Genomic DNA, 26649 nt, shown 5'->3' with positions numbered 1-26649 from the left:
AACATTGAAAGAAATATGTTTTAATTCCCGCATTTGTTATTTGCGTATCATGTTTACGTTCCAGTTTACAAACTTTTCTCAGTGCGACGACGATCTGCGACCACGACAGCCTGGAACGGCACAACATTCTTTCCAGCGCATTCCGAACGGTGCACCATGGAATGTTCAATTGTCATATACACTTCGTGCACTGCTTGAAGGTCGCACACTGTGTCCAGCATTCTCAGCCACGGCAACAGTAAATTTTTCAACAATTTGTGGCGCAATTGGCCGTCAGCCTCTTCCAGTAGCAGTTCCAAACTCGGCAGTTAATTCCGACCCTGGTGAGGAAAGAGGGCTTATCCGTATTTCGTCAATCTGTCGATATTCGCGAAGAGCAGCAGCACTAATGTGTTGTTTTCATTTGACAGCTTTACAAGTAAAGAAAGCCCTGCTTGCCCATACTCATGTTGACTGCCTGCATCTGTAATGTACACTGATGCTTGTGTTTCAACCTTACTTTGGCGTACCATAGCCGGCGCCTAATGGTAAGTCATGACACTAATACTACTAACAACGCAGTTCCTGTAGCGCAAAGTCTGAAAATCACTCCTATAAAGTTGCATACCCATACTTTTAATAGTTATCTGCCTGTGCTGGCTCAAGGAGCAAAAATTTAATTAAAACAAGCCTGTACTTTGTATGGTCGCTAGTATTCAAGGAGTCCATAGCCGAGTGAGTAAGTGCTTACGACCCACCGACTCGGCTCATATTTGGCAAGTCGCTTGTGGACAACCTAAAATGAAAGAGTAAGATATTTTGGCTCAACAAGAAACTGGTGCATCTGCCTAATATCGTGTAGAGTCCCCGCAAGCATGCAGAAGTACGGCAACATGACATGGCATGGACTTGACTAATGTCTGAAATAGTGCTGGATGGAACTGACACCACGATCCTGCAGATGGTTCAAATGGCTCTAAGCACCATGGGACTTAACATCTGAGGTCATCAGTCCCCTAGAACTTAGAACTACTTAAACCTAACTAACCTAAGGACATCACACACATCCATGCCCGAGGCAGGATTCGAACCTGCGACCACAGCGGTCGCGCGGTTCCAGACCGTAGCGCCTAGAACCGCTCGGCCACTTCGGCCGGTGATCCTGCAGAAGTGGCAATAAATCCGTAACAGTGCTATGAGATGGAGATCTCCTCTGAACAGCACGTTATAAGGCATTCCAGATACATGTTTATGTCGGGAAGTCTGGTGGCCAGCGGAAGTGTTTCAGTTCAGAAGAGTGGTCCTGGAGCCACCCTGAAGCAATTCTGGATGTGTGGGGTGGCGCATTGTCCTACAGGAATTGCCTAAGTCTGTTGGAATGCTCAATGGACATGAATGGACGCAGGTGATCACCTGTCAGAGTCGTATCTAGATGTACCAGGAGTCCCATATGACTCCAAGTGCACACACCCCACACCATTACAGAGCCTCCACCAGCTAGAACAGTCCCCTGGTGACATGCAGGCTCCATGGATTCATGAGGTTGTCTCCATACCCGTACAAGTCCATCTGCTCGATACAATTTGAAGTGAGACTCGTCTGACCAGACTACATGTTTCCAGTCATCAACAGTCAGTGTTGACGAGCCTAGGTGAGGCTTAAGGTTTTGTGTCGTACAAAATGGTTCAAATGGCTCTGAGCACTATGGAACTTAACAGCTGAGGCCATCAGTCCCCTAGAACTTAAAACTACTTAATCCTAACTAACCTAAGGACATCACACACATCCATGCCCGAGGCAGGATTCGAACCTGCGACCGCAGCGGTCGCGCGGTTCCAGACTGAAGTGCCTAGAATTGCTCGGCCACACCAGCCGACCATTTGTCGTACAATCATCAAGGGTACACGAATGGGCCTTTGGCTCTGAAAGCCCATATGGATGATGTTTCATTGAATGGTTCGCATGCTGACGCTTGTCGATGTCCCAGCATTGAAATCTGCAGCAATTTGCGGAAATGTTGCACTTCTGTCACGTTGGACGATTCTCTTCAGTCGTCGTTAGTCTCGTTCTGGCAGAATCTTCTTCCGGTCGCAGCGATGTCGTAGATTTGATGTTTTACCGGATTCCTGATACACATGGTACACTAATAAAATGGTCACACGAGAAAATCCTCACTTTCATCGCTTTTTGAGTTATTTGCGCGTCATGAACGTTACATCTACAAGTACATCTACATGGATACTCTGCAAATCACATTGAAGTGCCTGGCAGAGGGTTCATTGAAGTATGGTTTTCTTAAGAACTGAAGGATGTTGAGCCAAAATATCTCAGTCTTTCACTTTATGCTGTACGCGAGGGACCTACCAAATATAAGCTGAAAGGGGTTGGCGTGTCTTAGGCCTCCCCCCCCCCTCCCTCTTGTTAGTTCCGTAGATACGGGATGTCTGGACTGAATCTCGCTGCGCAGGTACTGTTTTTTTTTCCACAGAAACATTTCGATATGGAGAGGGTCCACCATCGCGCAGTATTAAAGTAATTCCTTCAACATGAACTCCGTTGGTGCAGACTTGCGGCGTTTATTTTTAGAGACAGGTGAAGAACGTTTCTAAAACGACTACAAAATTTCGTGTATATCATCGAACATAAGCCTCTAGGACGACTACAAAAAAATACAATCAATCGTACAGCATCATTCGTCTGCATCAGTATTCGATATGCGTGGTACGCCACGAAATTGTGTGATGCCCAAGAACCTTTTATGAATGTAAACCAAGTTTGTTTTGCAAGACACACACTGGAAACATCAAGCACATGCAAAAATTCTGCATTCGTTACATGTGCAGTATCACGCAATAATTATTGTTCTTCATGTTTCTACGATCATTACCATCCTGATTTGTGCAGTGTTACGCATTATATGTGTCACAAATATAGATACAGTAATGTAAATAAAGTGACTATATTAATTCCTCTCAAATTTCTCGTGTAACCTTTTCTTATTTTCCAAACTGCTTCCGAAAAAATTTCTCCTTTTTTATGGGATAAAGATTATGAAAATAACAAACGATTCATTAAATACTGCACACTCATACTGAATTTGTTGTTAGAAGTACATGGGAATGAAGAAAAGTACCATCAGCGAGATTCGACCGAGAGCCCTCGCACTGATGAATCTATGCCCTTACTCCTTCGGCTGCAGGTTCTTTGAATGGTAGCGGCCTACAGAGTATATAAGTATGCCTCCAATTTTCAATCTCGATTTTCTCGAAAACGGTTGAGAGTTGCATCTTTTCGTTTACATATGTCGAAGTCCTGGTCGTGCCTATTAATATGAAACAAATTGGTGAGGCGAAGTTCGTACGCCCCCCTTGTCAGTCACAGACTAATAAATAAATTTAGAAATTTACCAGAAAGAAAACGGATCAAGTCTCGTGAAACAAGCTTTACAACGGAATGGGGACTATTATACAGAGTAGGTTCCAAAGGGGAAAGAATTCACTCTATGATAATTGAAGGTAGTATAGTAATATAAAGTTTACCTGTATAGAGTTTTTCGATGTCTTCGCATCATATGTGTAGAGATGGTAGACCACGTCATGAGGAGTAACTTTTACTGGAGAATAACTCCTGTTGTCAAAGTCTAGGTGTGACAGATCGCATCATAGAGAATAACTTTTATAAGAGAGAAAATATGTGCTGACGCTTCCCGCTCTCTCCGCTTTAGCTTTCACTGGTCGTGGAATGACGAGAATTCACTGAACTAGCAGGGTCTACTACCAGGCGTGCTGCATACTACCCCTTTACATAAAGCGACTTTCAACAAGAAAACCATAAGAATGCATGTCTCTGAGCGAAAAAAGATAGTTTTCAAGCGAATCAGGAACTTAAAATTCGTGCACTTACCCCCTTCATATGGAGCAGAAGACTGGATTATAGACAATACACAAGGTATACATGCGCTGTAGATTGCCTCCATCCTGCCGCCTTTCAAGGCATAACCGGTACGAAAGGACACCTAGTGTCCTAGGAAGCATCAGCGAACATTTTGTCTCCAACAAAAGTTGTTCATCGTGACGTGAGCTATCACCCACAGACGTTTGATGCAAAGACTTTGAAACATATTGTACAGCGCAAGAGGAGATAACGATACCCAGTTATGACTTCTAATATTTATTAGTTTTATAACAGCATAATTAAACACTTTTAAAATTGCAATATTTACTGGCCATCAAACAGTAACACAACTTACATTTCTCGATCCTTGTACACAGAAAAAATTTACTCCTCAATAAAAAAAAAAGTACAAGGAATGGACATTTGTTTCAGAAGTCGAGAAGTTCAGCATCTATCACAGGATGCAAACAGTGACACTTGATAATTATATAAGCTAATATCATTAGCATTCCACAGGATATATATCACAGCAGCACATATATCCAGAGAAAATACTTTTGACTCTGTCAGTTGTAAACGAGCAGTGCTGACAGAGTCAAAGATCTCCGGCTTTACAGCAGAGAGAGATGACGAATTCGTAAGAGTTCAATGGAGCAGAGCGATGTCGTACTCCAGCAGCAGCGTCATTGAGGAGACAGTGTTTTGTCGTAGATGGCGATGACCTACTTAAGGTGACGACCTGAAGAGGATTTACTTCCACAAACAAGCATGGTGCAGTAATTACGAGTTTTCTCATATTGCCTAGTTTTCAGTATAGTTCAAGCCTTGGTAGCTGTGTTTTCAGACTGGTTTGAGTTTCTTTTTATGTTTCCTGTCGTGATGTCTGGGTTCTCTTGCGTTTACCTTGTTCGTTACCAGTGAAACTATGATTTTAGTAGCGGTTAAGGTGGAGCCATCTTGTTTCTCACGATTGAATATCATTACACTCCCCACCACCCCCTACCCACATCTCGCACCTTCTCTTGAGGTCAGAAACGCAACGTCCAGAGTTGAAACCACACAGTTTTGTCATAGGTGGCCGAGGAAAGTATTTAAGACACGCCACCACTCAGAATCGACACAAAAAGGCCTCAGGAGTTGGCATACACGGCGTCAATGAAACAACCCATTACTTAGGAAGTTTATTTGAACATTTTTCGCGGACAAAAACGACAGTCTGCAGTGTAGTGTGCGACAGAAAGCCATCCTTGACGGTCTTTGACACTCCTGACAGCCTCCTCCCTCCCCCCCCCCCCCCCAAAAAACAATTCAACCCTTCTCTAAGGATATTTTTGAACTGTAACCCTATCGAACTTGATCTGACAACAATTTTTGCCCTTGTATACAGGGGGAACGACTGGGAATCGTTCAAAATCGTTGGACGAAATTTGAATATGATCTGAAGCAGCAAAGAGTGTTTATATTTATTCTGTCCTGTTGTTTTGTATCCTCTTGTGACGTGATCAGGAGGGGTGCACATTTACACTTGCATGAATAAAACGGCAAAGAGTGCCTGCACGATACCCTAGTTTGGCAACACCCTCGGTGACAATCGCCCATCATTCTTGTTCACCTTACAGATGTCTCTACACAGAGACACCCATACACCGATACATACCTGCTGGTGGGATAGGCAATCCTTCTGAGAACCCTCCCAATTCCCAATTTGCATGCAATCAGCAGGTGCTAGCGTCGAGAGGATTACCCCACGGTGGCCTTGGACAGAATTGTGGTGAAACTTGGTGACGACCTGGCATCATTAACTTACCTTACACCTCAAGTGAACTCCTGAGCTCTGACCTCTTTCTCGCGTGCGTCGTTCCATTGCTGTTTGAAACGTCGCCGAGCCAGAGAATGACTTCGCTAAATTTTTGCAACATTCCAGAGGACATTTGTAAGCACGTTTAAGCTAAATTTCACACTTCTGCGTCGCAGTGGGAGAAAATTATTGGGTTTATAAAAATTGTTGTGCACAGTGTTGTTGTAAGTTTGCAAGTGTAAACGGCAATAGACAGTAGATAGCGACCTTCTCGTTGACGAGCTGCATGTTGGTGTCGAGGGTGGAGATGCCATCGAGCAGGTCGGTGGTGGAGCCGTGCATGCCAGCAGCGGCGTTGGGGCTGGCGCCCGCCGTCAGCAGGAGCCGTACCACCTCCAGGTGGCCGCGTGCCGCCGCGTGGTAGAGCGCGCCCCGCCCCAGCCGGTCCTCCCCGGACACCAGAGGGCAGCGCCGAAGCACCGACTGCGTCACAGCCAGGGACTGACCCGCATCTGGCAGCGACGCCGCCACCTGCCGCCGTCACACGGGACTCTGCTCAGTTCACTACAACACTGGCAGCAAGCACTCGATCGATATCTGATTGATTGCTTCCCGTAGAGATGGAATTTTATATTTTTATTTATTCACTTTATTTGACCTAGTCAGATTAGGGCCTTTAGGCACACTCTTACACTGAATCTGCGTGTTACACGTGCAGTATATTAGTTTCTTAAGAAATGACAATAATTTTAGTATGTATAGAAACAAAATGGTATCAATAGAATTAAAAATATTTTGAATGTACAGGGTGGGGAAAAACTGTGACACGAAATTTTAACCCTGGATAGCTGATGCCCGTAGGAACCAGAATTACTGATGTTGTGTAGCTCGACAATGCACCATATTTAAACTACAGAAACTTGGCGCTACTTGCTCTGATTGGCCGTGGGGTTGTCCTGTTGCCGTTCCTCGGTTGATGGGCAGAGCTATGGCTGTCGGTTCACACATACAAATGACCCTCGCCTCGTCACTGCCCCAACGTGATACGCGCCAGTGTCGAATAGGTCTTGCTGTTTGTCTACACCTCACATCAGAGGCATTCACACATAAGCTTCGCTTCAGAGCACACACATGTGACCTGTGATTTAGTCATACGGTAAGCATGGTGGCATAGTATTTCGCCCGCATCTCGTGGTCGTGCGGTAGCGTTCTCGCTTCCCACGCCCGGGTTCCCGGGTTCGATTCCCGGCGGGGTCAGGGATTTTCTCTGCCTCGTGATGGCTGGGTGTTGTGTGATGTCCTTAGGTTAGTTAGATTTAAGTAGTTCTAAGTTCTAGGGGACTGATGACCATAGATGTTAAGTTCCATAGTGCTCAGAGCCATTTTTTTGGCATAGTATTCGTTTGAAGAACAACGAGATATGATTTTTGTTTATGGACTAGCAGGCGGTAATGTGCATGAAGCTCGTCGGTTGTATGAGGAGCGGTACCCAGCAAGACGCCACCCACACCCACGAACGTTTACAGCATTCCACCAGTGATTTGGCGAAACAGGCTCGTTAGGGGGATATCGTGGTGATACTGGAAGACCTCTAACGGGATACTGCATTTGAAGAGACTGTTCTCGAGCACTTCAACGAAATACCTATGACAAGTACTCGAGCGGTTGGACACAACATGGCGGTTACTCATCGGGTAGTCTGGGAGGTTTTGAGGGATGACAGCCCACATCCATTTAGTTTCTACCTTGTCCAAGATCTAAATCCTGCAGCGGACTATGAACACAGGCTAGGGTTTTGCCGGTGGTTTCTGCGACGTGTTGAACGAGATCCCTACTTCCCTACCATTGTGTTGTTTACTGACGAGTACACCTTCCATTGGGATGGGCTTTACAACACTCGAAACGTTCATTACTGGGCATCCTCAGGTCACGTATGTCTACTGACACCAGGAACGATTTTCGCTCAACATTTGGGCAGGCATTGAGGGCGACCATCTGATTGGGCCAGTCCATCTACCTCCTCGACTTATTGGGGCAAATTACTTTAACTTTCGCAAGAAACTCTACCCAGCCTGCTGGAAGATGTTCCACTGGACATACGGGTATGCATGTGCTTGCAGTATGATGAGGCGCCCATACACAACAGTCATGCTGTGTGCAGATATTTAAATGAACTCTTCAACAGCCAGGTAGTGGCAGATGTGCTCATAGGACATGGTCCCGTGATCACCAGACCTCATGCCACCAGATTTTTTCCTGTGGGGATTCTTCAAAGTTCTATTTCACCCACCCAGACGCGAACCACCTAGAAACGAAGAGGAATTAATGGATCGCATTCAGCATGCCACCATTCACATCAGGGTAATGCCAGGAATCTTTGAAAGAGTTCGTCAGAACACCGTTCGACGTTCCCAAGCTTGTGTCGCAGCAGTGAGTCACCATTTTGAGTACATGCCTTAAGTAAATAATGTCCTAGCTACAAAAAAGTCCGTTTTCAGGGTCAACACAATTTGTAAAAGACTATCTGTACGCAAACTAATAGCTGTTGATGGGTTTGTTCCTGGTACATCTCATCACGAAACTACAATGGATGTGTCGGGACCCTAGCGGATTCGCCCCCAGAATGGAAGGCTGGCGCACTACCACTGAGCATGCCGGCCACCTTGGATACATCGCGATCTCTGGCAGGCAAATCATTTGCGGTCATGCATTGTCCAGAGCATCCAACAGCAGGTCAATCCCGTGGTCAAATAGAGAACGTGGTGCCAAGTTTCCGTAGTTTAAAAATTGTGCATTGTCGACCTACACAACATTAGTAATTTTAGTTCCTACTAGCATCAGCCACCCAGGGTTAAAATTTCCTGACACAGTTTTTCTCCACCCTCCACGTAACGACGCCGTGAATAACAACAGAGTTCTAAATGCTTTAATACTAGTAGTAATACTATTACTATTACTGCCACTAATCATAATACACTGGTCTACAAAACTTAAGAATGGAAGTAACTTTCACTTGATGTATCACCACTAGGCAACATAACTCGATGAAACTTGGATTGTACATACAAAGAACTGCTACAGTATAGTACAGAAGGTAGCTGGAAGAAACATGAAGTGAGACGACCAAAAATGACACTTTTGTTCAAGAAAATAAGTGCACAGAAGTCACCACAAATCGTGATGGTCCCCTGGACATTACATAAGGCGTGACATGGTTCTTAATAGGGTGTGTAGTACCACAGATGGTAGTGCAAGCTCTGCAATCTGCTCCTATGCTGTCCACATGGTTGATAAGGAGTTGCTGTGCTTAAGCGTTCCCTTCCTCCATTCCTCCACCAGCATGATTAGCAGCTGCTGGAGACCGTTGGTGCATATGGACATTATGCAATGCATCCCACCCGTGCTCGATGGGGCTTTAGTAGGGGGAACAGGCAGGCCATTCTATTCACCGAATATCAGTCCATAAGGTGCTCCATCTGTTCATTTGGATGCAGTCGTATACTTTCATTCATAAGAATGAGGTTGGAGCTGAAGGCACCCCTGAAAAGACGCATGTGGGGATGGCATACAGTGAAACAATAACATTGGCCGCTGAGTGTACTTGTTCAAAGATTTATAGGTCAGTATACCAACGCAAAATTACGCCTCCCATCACAAAAACTCCTCGACTACCAAAACAGTCACATTATACAATGCTTCTAGGTGCATTATGTGCTCCCATCTTTTCCTGTCAGACAAGATCTGCATCCAGCACTGCCAGGCATGATCGTTTTGGGGTCAAGGTGTTGTATATGGAATATCATATAATGTTGTATGGACAAATTGACCTCCAAATCTTGTGTCCTTTCATGGTGCATTTGGCCATGACATCATTTATGTGGATGATAATGTGCGACTGAAACGAACTGTGCAGTCATAGGAGCGCTTGGAACAAGAGGATATTCGGCGAATAGAGTGGGCTCCCCTTTCCTCTGATTTAACTCCCATCGATCGATTGAATCTCAATGTAAGCAAGTGTAATGCACTGCGAATACACAGAAAGAAATATCCTGTATCATTTAGCTAAAAGTAGCTGGTCAGCAACTGGAAGCAGTTAATTCCATAAATTATCTGGGAGTAGGCATTAGGGGTGATTTAAAATGGAATGACCATATGACATTAATCGTCGGTAAAGCAGATGCCAGAGTGAGATTCATTTGAAGAATCCTAAGAAAATGCAGTCCGAAAACAGAGGAAGTAGGTTACAGTAAACTTGTTCGCCCACTGCTTGAATTAGATGGGGTTGATAGAAGAGGTAGAGAAGATCCAACAGAGAGCAGCGCGCTTCGTTGCAGGATCATTTAGTAATCGCGAAAGCGTTACAGAGATGATAGATAAACTCCAGTGAAAGACTGCAAGAGAGACGCTCAGTAGCTCGGTAAGGGATTTTGTCGAAGTTTCGAGAACATACCTTCACCGAGGAGTCAAGCAATATATTGCTCCCTCCTACGTATATCTTACGAAGAGAACATGAGGATAAAAACAGAGAGATTAGAGCCCACACAGAGGCCTACCGACAATCTTTCTTTCCACGAACAATACGAGACTGGAATAGAAGGGAGAACCGATAGAGGTACTCAAGGACCCTCCGCCATGCACCGTCAGGTGGCTTGCGGAGTATGGATGTAGATGTAGATGTAGATCACATGTGAACTATGTTCTGGAGTCGTGTTTCAGCAAGTCCACATGCACAAACGGCAAGCAAGGAGTTGTCAACTGCGCTAGTGGAAGAATGGAACATCCTACCGAAAGAACTCTTTAACAAGCTCCTCATCAACCTTGTGGTCAGCATGGGAGTATACTGCAGAGCATGCATTCCTCTCTATGGTATTTACACGCCCTATCGAGAACCATGTTCCGCCTTTTGCGCTCTGTATGGGACCATGATGAATGATGTTGACTTCAGTATAATTACTTGAATAAAAGTAACATTTTCTCATTGGGTATTTCTTTCAGCTACCCTCTGTACATGGTCAAGTTGCACTGAGCTTCGTTACTTGGCATTAGTACATCATGCAAAGGTTACTTCCACCCTTAAGTTTTGTGCACCAGGATGTTTTAATTTCCCAAGTGGGAAGAAATAAAGTCCACAGTACAAAGTATAGCGGAGGATACCTTGAGAAAAAGAAGAGGATGAAGAAGAGAAAATGGATCCACGAGACATGCCAGAAGGCTGCTGGAAGGAGAAGGAAGGTAAGGGAGAAGTGACTGGCTGCAAGGGAGAATGAGCAGAAAAGAAAACATTTTCACAACATCAGAAAGGAGATGAAGCCAATCCTGAGAAGAGGATACATGTAACCAGATGCTTAGGACAAGCTGAGCAGGAAGCCACCACAAGAACTCAAGACAATTTTTACAGTGCATCAAAAACCAGAAATCTGGATTTTCATTCGAGATAAAAACAGCAAGGAAAGAATTGCAGAGAACTGAAGGGAATGCTCCTCAGAACTCTTGAATCCCCCAGCCCCAGATAAGATGCTACTTGCACAAACCAAGGAGAGAAGGAAAAATGAAAAAGAATGGGAAGCGACTAAAGAAGATATGAAGATGGCAATCAAAAGATTCAGAAACAACAAGGCTCATGGAAGGACAGAATAACAGGAGAATTAATCACTGAAGGCGGTAAGAGCTTCCAGTTACAGCTACATAAGCTGGTCAAGTTGATACAGATGGATGATACATTGACAGAAGAATGTAAATTGGCCATAATATGCCCGATATGTAAGCAGAGAAGCAAAACGCATCAGCTTCTTTGCTGAATGTAATCTACAAGGAAGTGTCTATCATTATATTCAGGAAATTACAGCTGTTCACAGAGAACAGTATACAGGAATACCAAGCTGGTTTAGACCAAATCGATCGACAATAGATCACATTTTCACGCTAAAACAATTGCTTGGAAACCACTGAGAATATGATGAAGACATTATAGTCTGTTAGTGGCTTTTGAATGTGCTTACATCATCCATAGCAATAGCCTATACAATACACAGAGGAACTTCAGAACGCCTGAGAAGTTAGTGAGACTGGTGCAAACCTGTATGGATGGGTCAAGCGCAGCAATGCGTTTCCGAGGAATCATCCCAAAATCTGTCAAGACTGAGACAGGTCCCAGACAAGAGGATGCTCTCATGTGGTCTGTTCAATGTCATCTTACAGAAAGTATTAAGGGAACGCAGGTAACAGGAATGGGCTGTAGAACAGATGGCTGGTAGTTTTAATTGTCACGCATATTCAGATAATACAGGACTGCTAAATGAATCAAACTATGAGTTGAATGAAATGTACAAGAAATGGTATAACGTTAATCAAGACAAAACGGAATTCATGCAATTTGGATGAAGACCAGAGCAGCACTAATGTCTTTAGATATATGGCATAGGCTCAAGAGATTTCGCCACTTAAAATATTTGGGCTCTCGCTTTAGCAGCAACAAGACATAGAAATCGAAGTCAAGGAGCGACTAGCGTTGGGAATGAAATGTATGTATTCCCTCAGAGAGAAGCTTAGCTCAAAATCTGTATCAGCGAATACTAAGATGAGAATATATAACACAGTGATATGCCCATCAATCACGTGTGGCTTAGAAACCTGGAGCATGACTAAACAAGAAAAGGAGAAACGGTTAACATTTGAAAAATGAGTAATGAGGAGGATATGGGGACCTGTCTTAGATAAAGGAGAATTTTGAAGGAGGAAGACTGAGGCGATATACCGCTTTATTCACGAGCCGACAATTCTACAGAAGCTGAAGAGAAGAATCTCATGAGCAGGCTATGTAGCCCATACACCAGAAGAAAGGTGGGTGAAAAAAGCACCTGCGGCGTAACTGAACACGAGACTCCCCATAGGACGATCAAAGCAGTGCTGGGTGGGGACAAGGGCCTGGCAGCCCTGTGGACTGAAGACTCCTGGAATAATCAAGCGCAAAACAGGAATGGAAGCAGTTTGTGGAAGCAGCGCATGGACTGCAGGACCTGTGACGACTGAACATCTATGGGAGCAAGAACACAGATTAAATTGATTTTATCTGTAACAAAAGTCATCCCTAAAATTATCTCAGAGTATAATAAATCAGTAGTTTGCTGTATGATGTGGTGCCAAATGTTTTTCAGGAGACATAGGCTTTTGCCTACTAGGAAGCAGTGCCATTGCAGCATAATTAATTAAAACAGATACTCAGCAACAAGATAAAGTGCAGTACAAAACCTAAAAATAGATGGTGAAGTCTTCTTATGCAAATACTTAGTTTGCCAAAATCGCAATTGTTTGTGCAGCCATGCCTAGTCACGGCAAATTTGAAATGCCATTTTCAAACCACATTAGTACAACTTGTAGCGTCTATGATGACTATTACAGGTAAGCAATTTGTCATAATTGATTAAGGCAAAGGGACTACCTATAGTGGTCGTTGCGGACGCTACAGGTTGTACTAATGTGATTTGAAAATGGCAATACGAATTTGCTGAAAGTAGGCATCACTGAACAACAATTCGATTTGGCAAATAAATTTTTCGATTACAGGTCACCTCTTACAGGACTAACTACGTCAGGTAATGGGAAAACCTAAAAATTTGCAGTGGCTACCCTTGTTTTCCCATCCAAAAATAGGTGACTACTGAGCTTTCACACTTGTCTCAAACAAGATACATGACTTTGCATTTATCCCTTCAAAGCTTTAATCTACGTTCATACCAAATATTGAATTCATATTCTTGACACTGCTAAGAAGCGCGTGTATAAAATCCATTGTAAGTTTAAAAGGTATCTTCCAGTACTACTTACACAATAACGTTCAAAATCTGCAGAGCACTTATGGAGAAATTTTACGTCGCTGGCGACAAAGATACAGTTCTCCACGTCGGAATGCTGACTCCACAGATACTCCTACACTATGTGCTAGACCATATAGTTTCAATGTAGTGGCGGTGGATCTTTCTTGTGAGAGTCGAGAATGACCTGTCGACAGGAACAGTTGGGCGCGGGTTGGTGAGGACATTACTGGATGCTGGTCGCTTTTAGTGTATGACACTGCTATTAAAATTCCGAAAATTACGTGTGAACTTCGTTTGTATGGCGGACAGGAGGACAATCATTAAGATAGAATAACAGTGAATCGTTATGTTCAACTGAATAGACAAGAGTGGTTTCATGGGTACTATGGATGAAGATCGTATACCCGTAGTTCAAACTATGTACGAACAGAAAGATATGAGATTTAGAGAGACTATCAATAACAGACAAACTTTTTTCATGAGATTACGAAATGGGATAATGTACACTATGTGATAAAAAGTATCCGGACACCCCCAAAAACATACGTTTGTCATATTATGTGCATTTTGCTGCCACCTACTGCCAGGTACTCCATATCAGCGACCTCAGTAGTCATTAGACATCGTGAGAGAGAAGAATAGGGCGCTCTGCGGAACTCACGGACTTCGAACGTGGTCAGGTGATTGGGTGTCACTTGCGTCATACGTCTGAACGCGAGATTTCCACACTCCTAAACATCCCTCGCGTCCGATGTGATAGTGAAGTAGAAACGTGAAGGGACACTTACAGCACAAAACCGTACAGGCTGACCTAGTCTGTTGACTGACAGAGACCACCGACAGTTGAAGAGGGTCATAATGCGTAATAGGCAGACATCTATCCAGACCATCACACTGGAGTTCCAAACTGCATCAGGATCCACTGCAAGTACTGTGAAAGTTAGGTGGGAGGCGGGAAAACATGGATTTCATGGTCGAGCGGCTGCTCATAAGCCACAAATCACGGCAGTAAATGCCAAACCACGCTTCGCTTGGTGTAAGAAGCGTTAACATTGGACGACTGAATAGTGGAAAAACGTTTTGTGGAGTGGCGAATCACGGTACCCAATGTGGCGATCCGATGGCAGGGTGTGGGTATGGCGAATGCCCAGTGAACGTCATCTGCCAGCGTGTGTAGTGTCATGGAGGGGGTTTGCACCACTTGTTTTGCGTGGCAGTATTACAGCACAGGAATACATTGATGTTTTAAGCACCTTCTTGCTTCCAACTGTTGAAGAGTAATTAGGGGTTGGCGATTGCCTCTTTCAACACGATCGAGCACCTGTTCGTATTGCACGGCCTGTGGTGGAGTGGTTACACGACAGTAACATCCCAGTGATGCACAGAGTCCTGACCTGAATCCCACAGAACACCTTTGGGATGTTTCGAAACACTGACTTCGTGCCAGGCCTCACCGACCGACATCGATACCTCTCCTCAGTGCAGCACTCTGTGAAGAATGGGCTGCCATTCTCCAAGAAACCTTCCAGCAACTGGTTGAACGTTTGTCTGCGAGAGTGGAAGCTGTCATCAAGGCAAAGGGTGGGCCAACACCATATCGAATTCCAGTGTTATCGATGGAGGGCGCCACGAACTTATAAGTCAAGTTGTCCGGATACTTTTGATGACATAGTGTACATGCAGCTGTGCTTCGTAATTACTTATGTGACGCATGTTCATGTTGTGCACTGATACGCAGCAGTCTACTGCCAGACTGGCGGATCTCCTGTTCTAATCACAATGTGATTTATAATAATTACTATCTGAGCTTAATTCCTGTGAGTTAGTAAAATAGTTAACTATTTTAATGAATGACATCAGTGACTACCAAAGTTAGCTGTTTGCCTCTATATTAATTCCTCCTCTTTACTGGAGGAAGTTTGAATGCTTGATCAACAGGGCCCGATGGGCCAGGTCAGTGACCCAGTGTTACAAAACGTCCTCCTGATGGCAGCGAAATGTCTTTCTGGAAGACAGCAAAAGCCACAGTGACCGTTAGAAGCAGGTACAGGCCTCATACTGTTTTCGCGTAATGCTTTGCACACTGAACGGCATGGTGCAATAGTTATTGTGGTGTGATGAAAACTGCACTCGGGAGAGAGTAGTAGTTTTTATAAACAGGGCTAACCAAGATAAACAAACTTCGAAATAAGGGCGTTCAAATTAGCCTTCTCTAATGCTATGTGAGGGGCAATCAGTAATCGATAAACATCTTGGTGTGTCTTGAGAAGCAGCTGGTCTGCTTTGTGAACAAGTATTCTTTTCTATTTTAGCCAACTCTCTGTCACAACTTTGTGTGAGGTGGGAGACCTCTGGCCAAAAAGGCTGTAAGACGTCTCTATATTGACTAGCTTAAACAAATAGAGTATAGGAACTCAAGACGTCAGTTTTCGAGCAGTGTGTCTGTGGAACACAGACAGATGCTGAAATATCAAAGTGACTGAAGGTTGGAAGAGAAACTGTGAATTGGTAAGAACTGCAAGCCCAGGATGTAATAACTGATTAATGTTGCAAACATTTTGCGTGGATGGGTGGTTGTTGACATGCTAACAAATATATCATTGGCTAGTACTTTGCATCGCTGTTTTTGTTGGTGCACTAGAACTGTGCGGGCTTCCTGGAAGTAGAACGAGCTCATTTCTTGATAGAGAGACACTTCTCTTGAAGATGCAGCTGAGAAGACTTCAGTGCAAGATACAGAGGACACTTGGATTTGGAAGACAGAAGAGAACACTTGACAAAAGACTTCAGCTGCAGAGCATGGCACCCACTTCACATCATATATCTGAGAACTGAGTATGGCGAGAGATCACAGCAATGACGAGCAATCAACAAGCAGTGATCAAAAATTCAAGTGCGTTTAAGGGCACGCAGTTATAACAAGCCGCATTTCGGAATACAACATTGTCATAAGCGTCTACTGGTTCATTTCGAATCAAATGGAAATGTTAGTTCCATGTGTAGTTCATTCATTCTTCTGGCAGACGCAAGCAATCACTGTCCCATTAGCCTGAGTTATCCAGTCCTTGCGGAGGTATTCACGTATTAGGTTTATATTAATCAATGTCAACAATTCCTAGTTATGTTTATCTCTACATTGCTTGGGGTCAGATAAACCTGTAATACACTACTGGCCATTAAAATTTCTACACTACGAATATGACGTGCTACAGACGTGAAATTTAACCGACAGGAAGAAGATGCTGTGATATGCAAATGATTAGCTTTTCAGAGCGTTCACAAAAGGTTGGCGCCGGTGGCGACACCTACAACGTGCTGACATGGGGAAAGTTTCCAACCGATTTCTCATACACAAACAGCGGTTGACCGGCGTTGTCTGGTGAAACGTTGTTGTGATGCCTCGTGTAAGGAGGAGAAATGCGTACCATCACGTTTCTGAATTTGATAAACGTCGGATTGCAGCCTATCGCGATTGCGGTTTATCGTATCGTGACATTGCTGCTTGCGTTGATCGAGATCCAATGACTGTTAGCAGAATATGGAATCAGTGGGTTCAGGAGGAATAATACGGAATGCTGTGCTGGATCCCAACGGACACGTATCAGTAGCAGTCGAGATGACAGGCATCTTATCCGCATGGCTGTAACGGATCGTGCAGCCACGCCTCGATCCCTGAGTCAACAGGCGGGGAAGTTTGCAAGACAACAACCATCTGCACGAACAGTTCGACGACGTTTGCAGCAGCATGGACTATCAGCTCGGAGACCGTGGCTGCGGCTACCCTTGACGCTGCATCACAGACAGGAGTGCCTGCGATGGTGTACTCAATGAGGAACCTGGGTGCATGAATGGCAAAACGTAATTTTTTCGGATGAATCCAGGTTCTGTTTACATCATCATGATGGTCGCATCCGTGTTTGGCGACATCGCGGTGAATGCACATTGGAAGCGTGTATTCGTCATCGCCATACTGGCGTATCACCTGCTTGGTGGTATGGAGTGCCATTGGTTACACATCTCCGCACACCTCTTGTTCGCATTGATGGCACTTTGAACAGTGGACGTTACATTTCAGATGTGTTACGACCCGTGGCTCTACCCTTCATTCGATCCCTGCGAAACTCTACATTTCTGCAGCATAATGCACGACGGCATGTTGCAGGTCCTGTACGGGCCTTTCTGGATACAGAAAATGTTCGACTGCTGCCTGGCAAGCACATTCTCCAGATCTCTCACCAACTGAAGAAGTCTCGTCAATGGTGGCCGAGCAACTGACTCGTCACAATACGACAGTCACTACTCTTCATGAACTGTGGTATAGTGTTGAAGCTACATGTACACGCCATCCAAGCTCTGTTTGACTCAATGCCCAGGCGTATCAAGGCCGTTATTACGGCCAGAGGTGGTTGTTCTAGGTACTGATTTCTCGAGATCTATGCACCCAAATTGCGTGAAAATGTAATCACATGTCAGTTCTAAAATAATATATTTGTCCAATGAATACCCGTTTATCATCTGAATTTCTTCTTGGTGTAGCAATTTTAATGGCCAGTAGTGTAATTTGTTATAACTCACGTTTACTATAGCCACCCTTTCCGGTTAGTTACCTATTGTGCGAAACATTTTTCATTCAGTGCATGTGAACCCAATGGGTTGGGGGAATCTGACCATCAGCCAGTCCAATCGATGCTGATTATCCTGACATCCACAGCGGTATATTGAAGGCTAAGCCATATCCTCACATAAATAATTGGCGATGCCTGCCAGGATTTTGTTTACATCGGACCTTCCAACCCTTAGAACATACACCAAAAAATTTATAACCATGCACAGAGAATGAGTAGGTTGGAGGATGTGGCACTTTTAGTTACGGACAGTGTGCATAATTTAACCTCCAATAAGACAACTGTAAACAGTGCCGAAGAAGCTCGTGCTTACTTACATTTGACGAGGCAAATCTTAGGAGATTTGACACAGAGCATAGCGACTCGTTAGAGGATTTGGCATTAGGCACTGACAGTGTTCAGAATTCACTCTGTCACAGAGTAGATGCAGGTACTATCGAAGATTGGTGGACGTTGGATTGAACGCTGTAATGGCATTAGCTGATAAATTCTGTGGCAACATCTTTGATGGTGGTGGTCAGAAACACAATGTGGCTTCACATCAAGTAACGGCTACAATACGAGGAAGCTTTCCAGACAACCAGAAAGTTCGCATATAATCGACGAGGAACAGTTTGTGGTAACCGATCATGTTCCTGATGTGGTAGATCAGGAGACATTGAAAATTCATTGTGGAGAACTTGTAGTAACAAATATCAAAGATTTCTTTCCACTCAACAGAAACACAGCTATCAGTGGCAGGGTGGAATGATCCGGTGGAGCAGTATCGATTCTTGGTATGGTATGTAATTTCTGGTAAGAATTCGAAAATGAGAGCAACTTCCGGAGAGGACCAAAGGAGCAAGAGGAAGACTTCGTGGGGACAGGTGGCGAGCTTTCGTGTAGAGAGGCCTGACTAATTGTTCATAGAAGTAATTAACTGACAGTTGGAAGCGAGTGAGACTAAAGCAAAACTGATATTGAGGACTTTGGACAGGATTATGACTTCTTGTAAACAGCTTAATGATACCTGTTTGTTATTTATTATTTCTATGTTACATGTAAGAGGTAGTTTTTAGTTATTTTATTGGTGAAAGAGAGTGGTTGCCCACAGTAATGTGAGAAAAATGCTTAACCCTCCAGTATACGAGCAAGGAGAGTTCTACAGCTACATGATTACTCTGCAATTCGCGATTGAGTGCCTTGCAGATGGTTCATCAAATCACCTTCTATACATTTTTTTTTTTTACCGTTCCTCAAAACGAACACATAAATCTTTCCGAGCGAGCTTTGATTTCTCCTGTTTTATTATGATAATCATGTAGGTGGGCGTCAATGAAATATTTTCACACTCTGAGGGCAAAGTTGGTGACGGAAACTTCATGAGAAGAGCCTGCCGCAAGAAAAACGCCTTTGTCTTCATGATTGCCATCTCAATTCGTGTATCATATCCATGACACTCTTCCCCCTACTCGCAACTTTCAAAGACCGACACAAATTTAATAAGGATTAAATAGAAACTGGCATTAACATCTGTTTCTAAGTATACCTCACTCCATACCACCTCTTTTAACTTACTATTAAAACACTGAATCCTGTTCTCATTAATAAACCTCACTGGTTTGTATGAACCAGTCTCCAGACTGTAAGTTGCCATATTTGTTTATTTCCATTAATTGTTCATCACAATCAGATAGTTCATTAAGAAGTGGTGCACATTAAATCTTTCAGCCTGAGCAATGTCTGTTAAAACGTTATCAGTCAGTAGCCTACAATCCTGCTGCACACGAGTTAGAAAACTGACTAGTCTAATTAGTCTGAAATACCCTAATAAAATCTCTAATTTATTATTCCTGTCACTGTCTTTTAACAAATCTACGTAGAAATCCTCACAAATTATTACTCAAGAAATATTTTCTTTTTAACTGTGAACTTTTTGAAAGACATTTGAGAATCCTTCAAAAGAAATATTTTAAAAATTAGAGTAAGACAGCTTATATAGTCCAATCTCACCCCTGGTTTGCCACTTAAACAACGTGTAACGAAGGCAGAATGTGTGCTGTGCTCGTCAGTCGGACCTTTATTTCTCATACCGTCGCTCGCACCACAGTGATCACACGACGCGGTCTTCGTTCTTCCCAGACCACTGCACACGGAGACTGACCTGCAGCGCAGTGATGCGGACGGGCCCCATGCGGGCCGTGGCGAGGTGTGGGTGGCTGTCCAAGATGGCGCCCACGGCGGCCGCGTCGCCGGCCCCCAGCGCCTTCAGCAGCTCGTCGGCGCCCTCGAAGAAGTCGCCGCTCATCTGGCGTGACACCGTCACGTCCGGCGGGTACGCGTGTCGACTGTCTGCGCACAGGCCAAGCACATGCTGCCAGCTAACACACCTTAGGTCTTACAAGGGAAACTCCCCATCGCAGCCCCCTCATATTAGTGGTAAGAGGGCCCAGTCGACAGCCCGCCAAAAACTGAGCACAGATCAAGCATGAAAACAGGGAGAAGGAGTACTGCACTGTGAGAAAAAAAAGCGAAGTAGAAACAGTGAACGGCACAATCTCAAGGTGTGCAACATCAAGCGAATTGTAGGAATCACGGCGTCGTGGTTGTGTGGTCATGGTATCGGACTTCAAAGCGGGAGACGCATGTACAAATCTCCTTGGTGTCTCTTTTTTTTTCACAAAATTATTAACCTTCCGCTCGGCCACTGACGTGCGTGTTCTCCCTCTGTATTCTTGGAAATTGTCATACTCAATGTTGGTTATAAAATATGAGTCATATGGTAAGAATACGAATATATAACCGTCACAAGTTAATGTGATGAAAAGTGAGAGTAGGCGAGTATAGACCCCTCGCAGAAATTAAAAAAGCAAATACTTGGATGTGAACTATGTTACAAGAAAGCAATTCAAGAGTCAAAAGTTCCAAAACGGAACTTGTTGATCAGCGACTCCACAGAGTACTGTGTGCAAATGTGTGTGTGAAATCTTATGGGACTTAACTGCTAAGGTCATCACTCCCTAAGCTTACACACTACATAACCTAAATTATCCTAAGGACAAACACACACACCCATGCCCGAGGGAGGACTCGAACCTCCGCCGGGAGCAGCCACACAGTCCATGACTGCAGGGCCTTAGATCCCTCGGCTAATCCCGCCCAGCTGCTGTATGCACAATGACCATACAATAAGTAAAAGTACAAAGAAGGTTAGCGTTGGCCGTAATTTTGATGATTTATTGACAGCGAAATCGATTTTAGATCACATAATGATCATCTTCAGTGCTGGAAGTTAAAAATTTCACATAGCAATCAGTGTATAAGAAACAAAAGACCGCAAATACACCCGAGTATAAGACAACTGTTGGCAATAATATACCTTTATCGTACAAATTAAAGCCCGTAGGCACTGGTGTCTAGTTATTAGTACTAACAGACGCTATGAAACGATCACAATAACTGAAGCCGCTGTTTACATTCACCTATAATGCAGACCTCGGTGTGACAGGGGCTTGGAACGCCCTCTATGTGACGTGTGTCACGTGAAGACTTAACATTACTTTATTTGGCAAGAGATTACCACAAAACACCAAATGTACACTTGCAAATCATTAACTGAATATTTCAAATTTAAAATTGAACATTAAAAACGCGTAGCAAAAAGGAAGGGGGAAATGCGCATCTTGCCAACATACACTGGCGTGTTATTTCCAAAACAACTAAAAAAAAAAGAAAGAATAAAAATCTACAGGTAAAATTATAAGGTGTCACATTACAGGACTTGTAAAAAAAGAAAAATATACAAATAACATGACATAAAATTTAACATAATTGGTTGTAGCACAGTAACCGCCATCTGGCGTGGGAAGTCAGAGGTACAAAGTGCTTAATTTACGTAAAATTTTATGTTGAAACCAAGAAGTCAAATACATTAATAGTGGTAATTGTACAATATATGTCACGATTTAACAGGTCAAAATGTCATGAAAAACATTATGTGTCTGACACCAGTTGACAGAGGCTTGTACTTTTAGCACTGGTTCTGTAATAACCTCTGTCAACTGGTGGTCAGGTTACATAACTGACAGTCATAATAGACCCTTAACAAAATCCATGTACACTACGCATTAAGCGTTCAGTTATAATAATGTATATGTTTTCCCTATAGACAAGAAATTTAAATCCTCATCACTTTCAGGTGATTATATCATGTTGCTAGTATGTCACTATGTTTTAATTGCTTTAGTAAGTAATTGCGGAAAAATGTGTGTAATCAGGTTCTAATTTGTCTACAATGCGATATATATTTTGGGAATAATTTGTACTGTTACCATTCCTAAGTTATGACGTTCTTTCTGGATGTACGATATATATTACTAGTTATCCACACCTTGCATTTTACATTAATTGTTATGGCCTACTTTTGATATATGGCTATTTTCAAAATCTGCTTTTATATTATGAGGGGTCCCACTGCTGCTATAAGACATTTAAATCTCCTTCATATGAGTACCCAAAACCGTTTGCTTGACAGTTGTGTTGTATCAACTGTAAATGTATGTGTGATGGGTTCTGACCCAGTGCTTGTGCAAAAGTGTACAACCAGACTGCGATATATTTTTTTGGGTCCAAGCCTTTATACACTCCTGGAAATGGAAAAAAGAACACACTGACACCGGTGTGTCAGACCCACCATACTTGCTCCGGACACTGCGAGAGGGCTGTACAAGCAATGATCACACGCACGGCACAGCGGACACACCAGGAACCGCGGTGTTGGCCGTCGAATGGCGCTAGCTGCGCAGCATTTGTGCACCGCCGCCGTCAGTGTCAGCCAGTTTGCCGTCGCATACGGAGCTCCATCGCAGTCTTTAACACTGGTAGCATGCCGCGACAGCGTGGACGTGAACCGTATGTGCAGTTGACGGACTTTGAGCGAGGGCATATAGTGGGCATGCGGGAGGCCGGGTGGACGTACCGCCGAATTGCTCAACACGTGGGGCGTGAGGCCTCCACAGTACATCGATGTTGTCGCCAGTGGTCGGCGGAAGGTGCACGTGCCCGTCGACCTGGGACCAGACTGCAGCGACGCACGGATGTACGCCAAGACCGTAGGATCCTACGCAGTGCCGTAGGGGACCGCACCGCCACTTCCCAGCAAATTAGGGACACTGTTGCTCCTGGGGTATCGGCGAGGACCATTCGCAACCGTCTCCATGAAGCTGGGCTACGGTCCCGCACACCGTTAGGCCGTCTTCCGCTCACGCCCCAACATCGTGCAGTCCGCCTCCAGTGGTGTCGCGACAGGCGTGAATGGAGGGACGAATGGAGACGTGTCGTCTTCAGCGATGAGAGTCGCTTCTGCCTTGGTGCCAATGATGGTCGTATGCGTGTTTGGCGCCGTGCAGGTGAGCGCCACAATCAGGACTGCATACGACCGAGGCACACAGGGCCAACAGCCGGCATCATGGTGTGGGGAGCGATCTCCTACACTGGCCGTACACCACTGGTGATCGTCGAGGGGACACTGAATAGTGCACGGTACATCCAAACCGTCATCGAACCCATCGTTCTACCATTCCTAGACCGGCAAGGGAACTTGCTGTTCCAACAGGACAATGCACGTCCGCATGTATCCCATGCCACCCAACGTGCTCTAGAAGGTGTAAGTCAACTACCCTGGCCAGCAAGATCTCCGGATCTGTCCCCATTGAGCATGTTTGGGACTGGATGAAGCGTCGTCTCACGCGGTCTGCACGTCCAGCACGAACGCTGGTCCAACTGAGGCGCCAGGTGGAAATGGCATGGCAAGCCGTTCCACAGGACTACATCCAGCATCTCTACGATCGTCTCCATGGGAGAATAGTAGCCCGCATTGCTGCGAAAGGTGGATATACACTGTACTAGTGCCGACATTGTGCATGCTCTGTTGCCTGTGTCTATGTGCCTGTGGTTCTGTCAGTGTGATCATGTGATGTATCTGACCCCAGGACTGTGTCAATAAAGTTTCCCCTTCCTGGGACAATGAATTCACGGTGTTCTTATTTCAATTTCCAGGAGTGTACTTTAATGAGAACACTGTTTCCTTATACCCAAGTTCAGTTTGTATCATATGAGGAAATTTTTTCTATAAATAATAGGTACGGTAGTGGAGGTTTCTACTAGGCTAGCATATTTCGTACACTTCTGCCTCTAGCCAACATATCACTAACTCTTTGCAATTTGTAACCGTAATTCTTACTCATGAGTCCGCTAAACGATATCTGCATCCACAATGTGCTCTTAAATCATTCTGATTTTCATAATTACGATGATTTTTGTAATTAAGCCTCAAATTTGTTATAATGTGTTAACATGTCCCAATGAGACGAGTGCGATGTGTGTATCATCATGTTGTTCAATACGATAAAAAATTGTTAGTCTGCACCCTAAAAAAATTTTATAACTCACAAAAACATGACGTTTTGACCTGTTAAATCGTGACATATATTGTACAATTACCACTATTTATGTATTTGACTTCTTGGTTTCAATGTAATATTTTATGTAAATTAAGAACTTTGTACCTCTGACTTCCCATGCCAGATGGCGGTTACTGTGCAACAACAAATTATGTTATATTTGATGTCATGTTATTTGTATACTTTTCTTTTTTACAATTCCTGTAATATGACACCTTATAATTTTACCTGTGTATTTTTATTCTTCAAAGTTTTTTAAGTTATTTTGAAAATGTACAATTTTAAACTTGAAATATTCAGTTAATGATTTGGAAGTGCACATTTGGTATTTTGTGGTAATCTCTTGCCAAATAAAGTAATGTTAAGCGTTCACGTGAGACACGTCACATAGAGGGCGTTCCAAGCCCCTCTCACACCGTGGTCTGCTGTATAGGTGAATGTAAACAGCGGCTTCAGTTATTGTGATCGTTTCATAGCGTCTGTTAGTGCTAATAACTAGACACCAGTGCCTACGAGCTTAAATTTGTACGCTAAAGGTATGTTCTTGCCAACAGCTGGTTTATATTCGGGTGTATTTGTGGTCTTTTGTTTCTTATTCACTGATCGCTATGTGACATTTTTAACTTCCAGCACTGAAGATGATCATTATGTGATCTAAAATCGATTTCGCTGTCAATAAATCATCAAAATTATGACCAACGCTGACCTTTCCTCTAATTTAATATGCTACTTGTGTAGAATAAACAGGAGGTACATACGTTTGTAAGCCCCTTCCTCTCACTTCGCTGTTGCAAACGGACGTTGCACCACGACACAGGCACAAATTTGAATACAGCGAACAGATACGTCAATGACCTGACGGACAGTTCATAATTTTATGTAAAAAATTGGGCAGGAGGGAGATTCGAGCACGGTCCTCCAGCTTTACCGTCCAATACCGTGACCACACAACCACGACGCTGTCGCTATTCACGTTCGCTCGATGTTGCACATCTTGGGTTCTTTTTTCACAGTTCACTACAGCTTCTTCCTGTTTTTATGCTTCATCTGTATACAGTTCTTGACGGAATATCCACTGCGCCATCTTACCACTAAATCTAAAGGCGTTGCAATGGGGAGTTGTTAGCATAGCCGCCATCACACAAGGACTGTCACGTGAATTCGATATAACAACACCACGTTTTAATAACACTTTAATTAGACCTCAAACTTTAACATGAGACTATTTTTCTTGGTTTCACACATTTCTTTCTTACTGTAGTTCTATCCACGAAGGATGACGTGTAGCGCAGGCCGAGCTCCAGACGGGGATTGCATTGTTGCCGGTTCCAGGCGACAGCTGCGGTACGCACATACACGTGCTTTGCGCTTAAAGAAAGAATGTATCCTGCGAATTGTGTCTCTCGCCTGCTTATGTAGAATTTGTCACTTCCACTACCATCAGTGATGACAACTCGTAATATGTGGATTAAAAATTCATTAAATAACTCACTACAATCACGTCTAATGTTCCCATTGGCTAGGACATTCACAGCAGATGCCTCAGGACATTACTGAACCCTTATTGGTTGTCGCAGAGTGCGTGACGTAGATGCGAAGAACAACCATAAACTCGACTGTCATCGCTCCTGACTCCAACCCTAAGAGCAATGGTAACTCATTGTTCCTGCAAGGGACGCAAATCCAAGTAAACTGTCTCACTAAAAAAAGTGAAGAACAAAATCGAGTCAGATTTATAAAGAACTGTCTGACCATGATGTGTTCCGGCGGGAAGCTTCCCGTGTCTTTGTGCTTCATGTCTTTTTCAATATATTTGCTCTTACTACCATCTGAAATTTATTTCAGAAATCGGATAGTCGTACTTCTCTATCATTCGTACTTCCTAGACGATATATCATCCCATTACGAACTCTTCTATTCTTTCACCTACAACTGCGTTCCAGTTCAGCGTGACTATTAGATTTTCATCTCCCTTTACATACTGGACTAGTCGGCATGCATACCCGAACTATCGCTGTTGGTGTTGGATTGCTGTCGATTCTGATGAGAACAACCCCTTCACTGAACTGTTCACAGCAACCTACTCTCTCCGCTACTCT

General features: G+C 43.9%; 1 protein-coding gene across 1 annotated transcript in view; it reads right to left on the bottom strand.

The window, feature by feature from the left end:
- The window catches only part of LOC124545763 (transient receptor potential channel pyrexia-like), a 233800-nt gene that overhangs the window by 109098 nt on the left and 98053 nt on the right, over positions 1-26649 (bottom strand). Inside the window, exons 4-5 of the mRNA XM_047124708.1 lie at positions 20254-20441; positions 5939-6202 (exon numbers count right to left, since the gene is read on the bottom strand). Coding sequence (XP_046980664.1) covers positions 5939-6202; positions 20254-20441 — 452 coding nt within the window. The remainder of the gene's footprint in view (positions 1-5938; positions 6203-20253; positions 20442-26649) is intronic.

Source organism: Schistocerca americana, chromosome 8 (genome assembly GCF_021461395.2).
Source record: "Schistocerca americana isolate TAMUIC-IGC-003095 chromosome 8, iqSchAmer2.1, whole genome shotgun sequence".
NCBI classification, from domain to species: domain Eukaryota; kingdom Metazoa; phylum Arthropoda; class Insecta; order Orthoptera; family Acrididae; genus Schistocerca; species Schistocerca americana.
The sequence above is the reverse complement of the archived record's forward strand: the minus strand, read 5'-3'. Positions and strand labels throughout refer to the sequence as shown.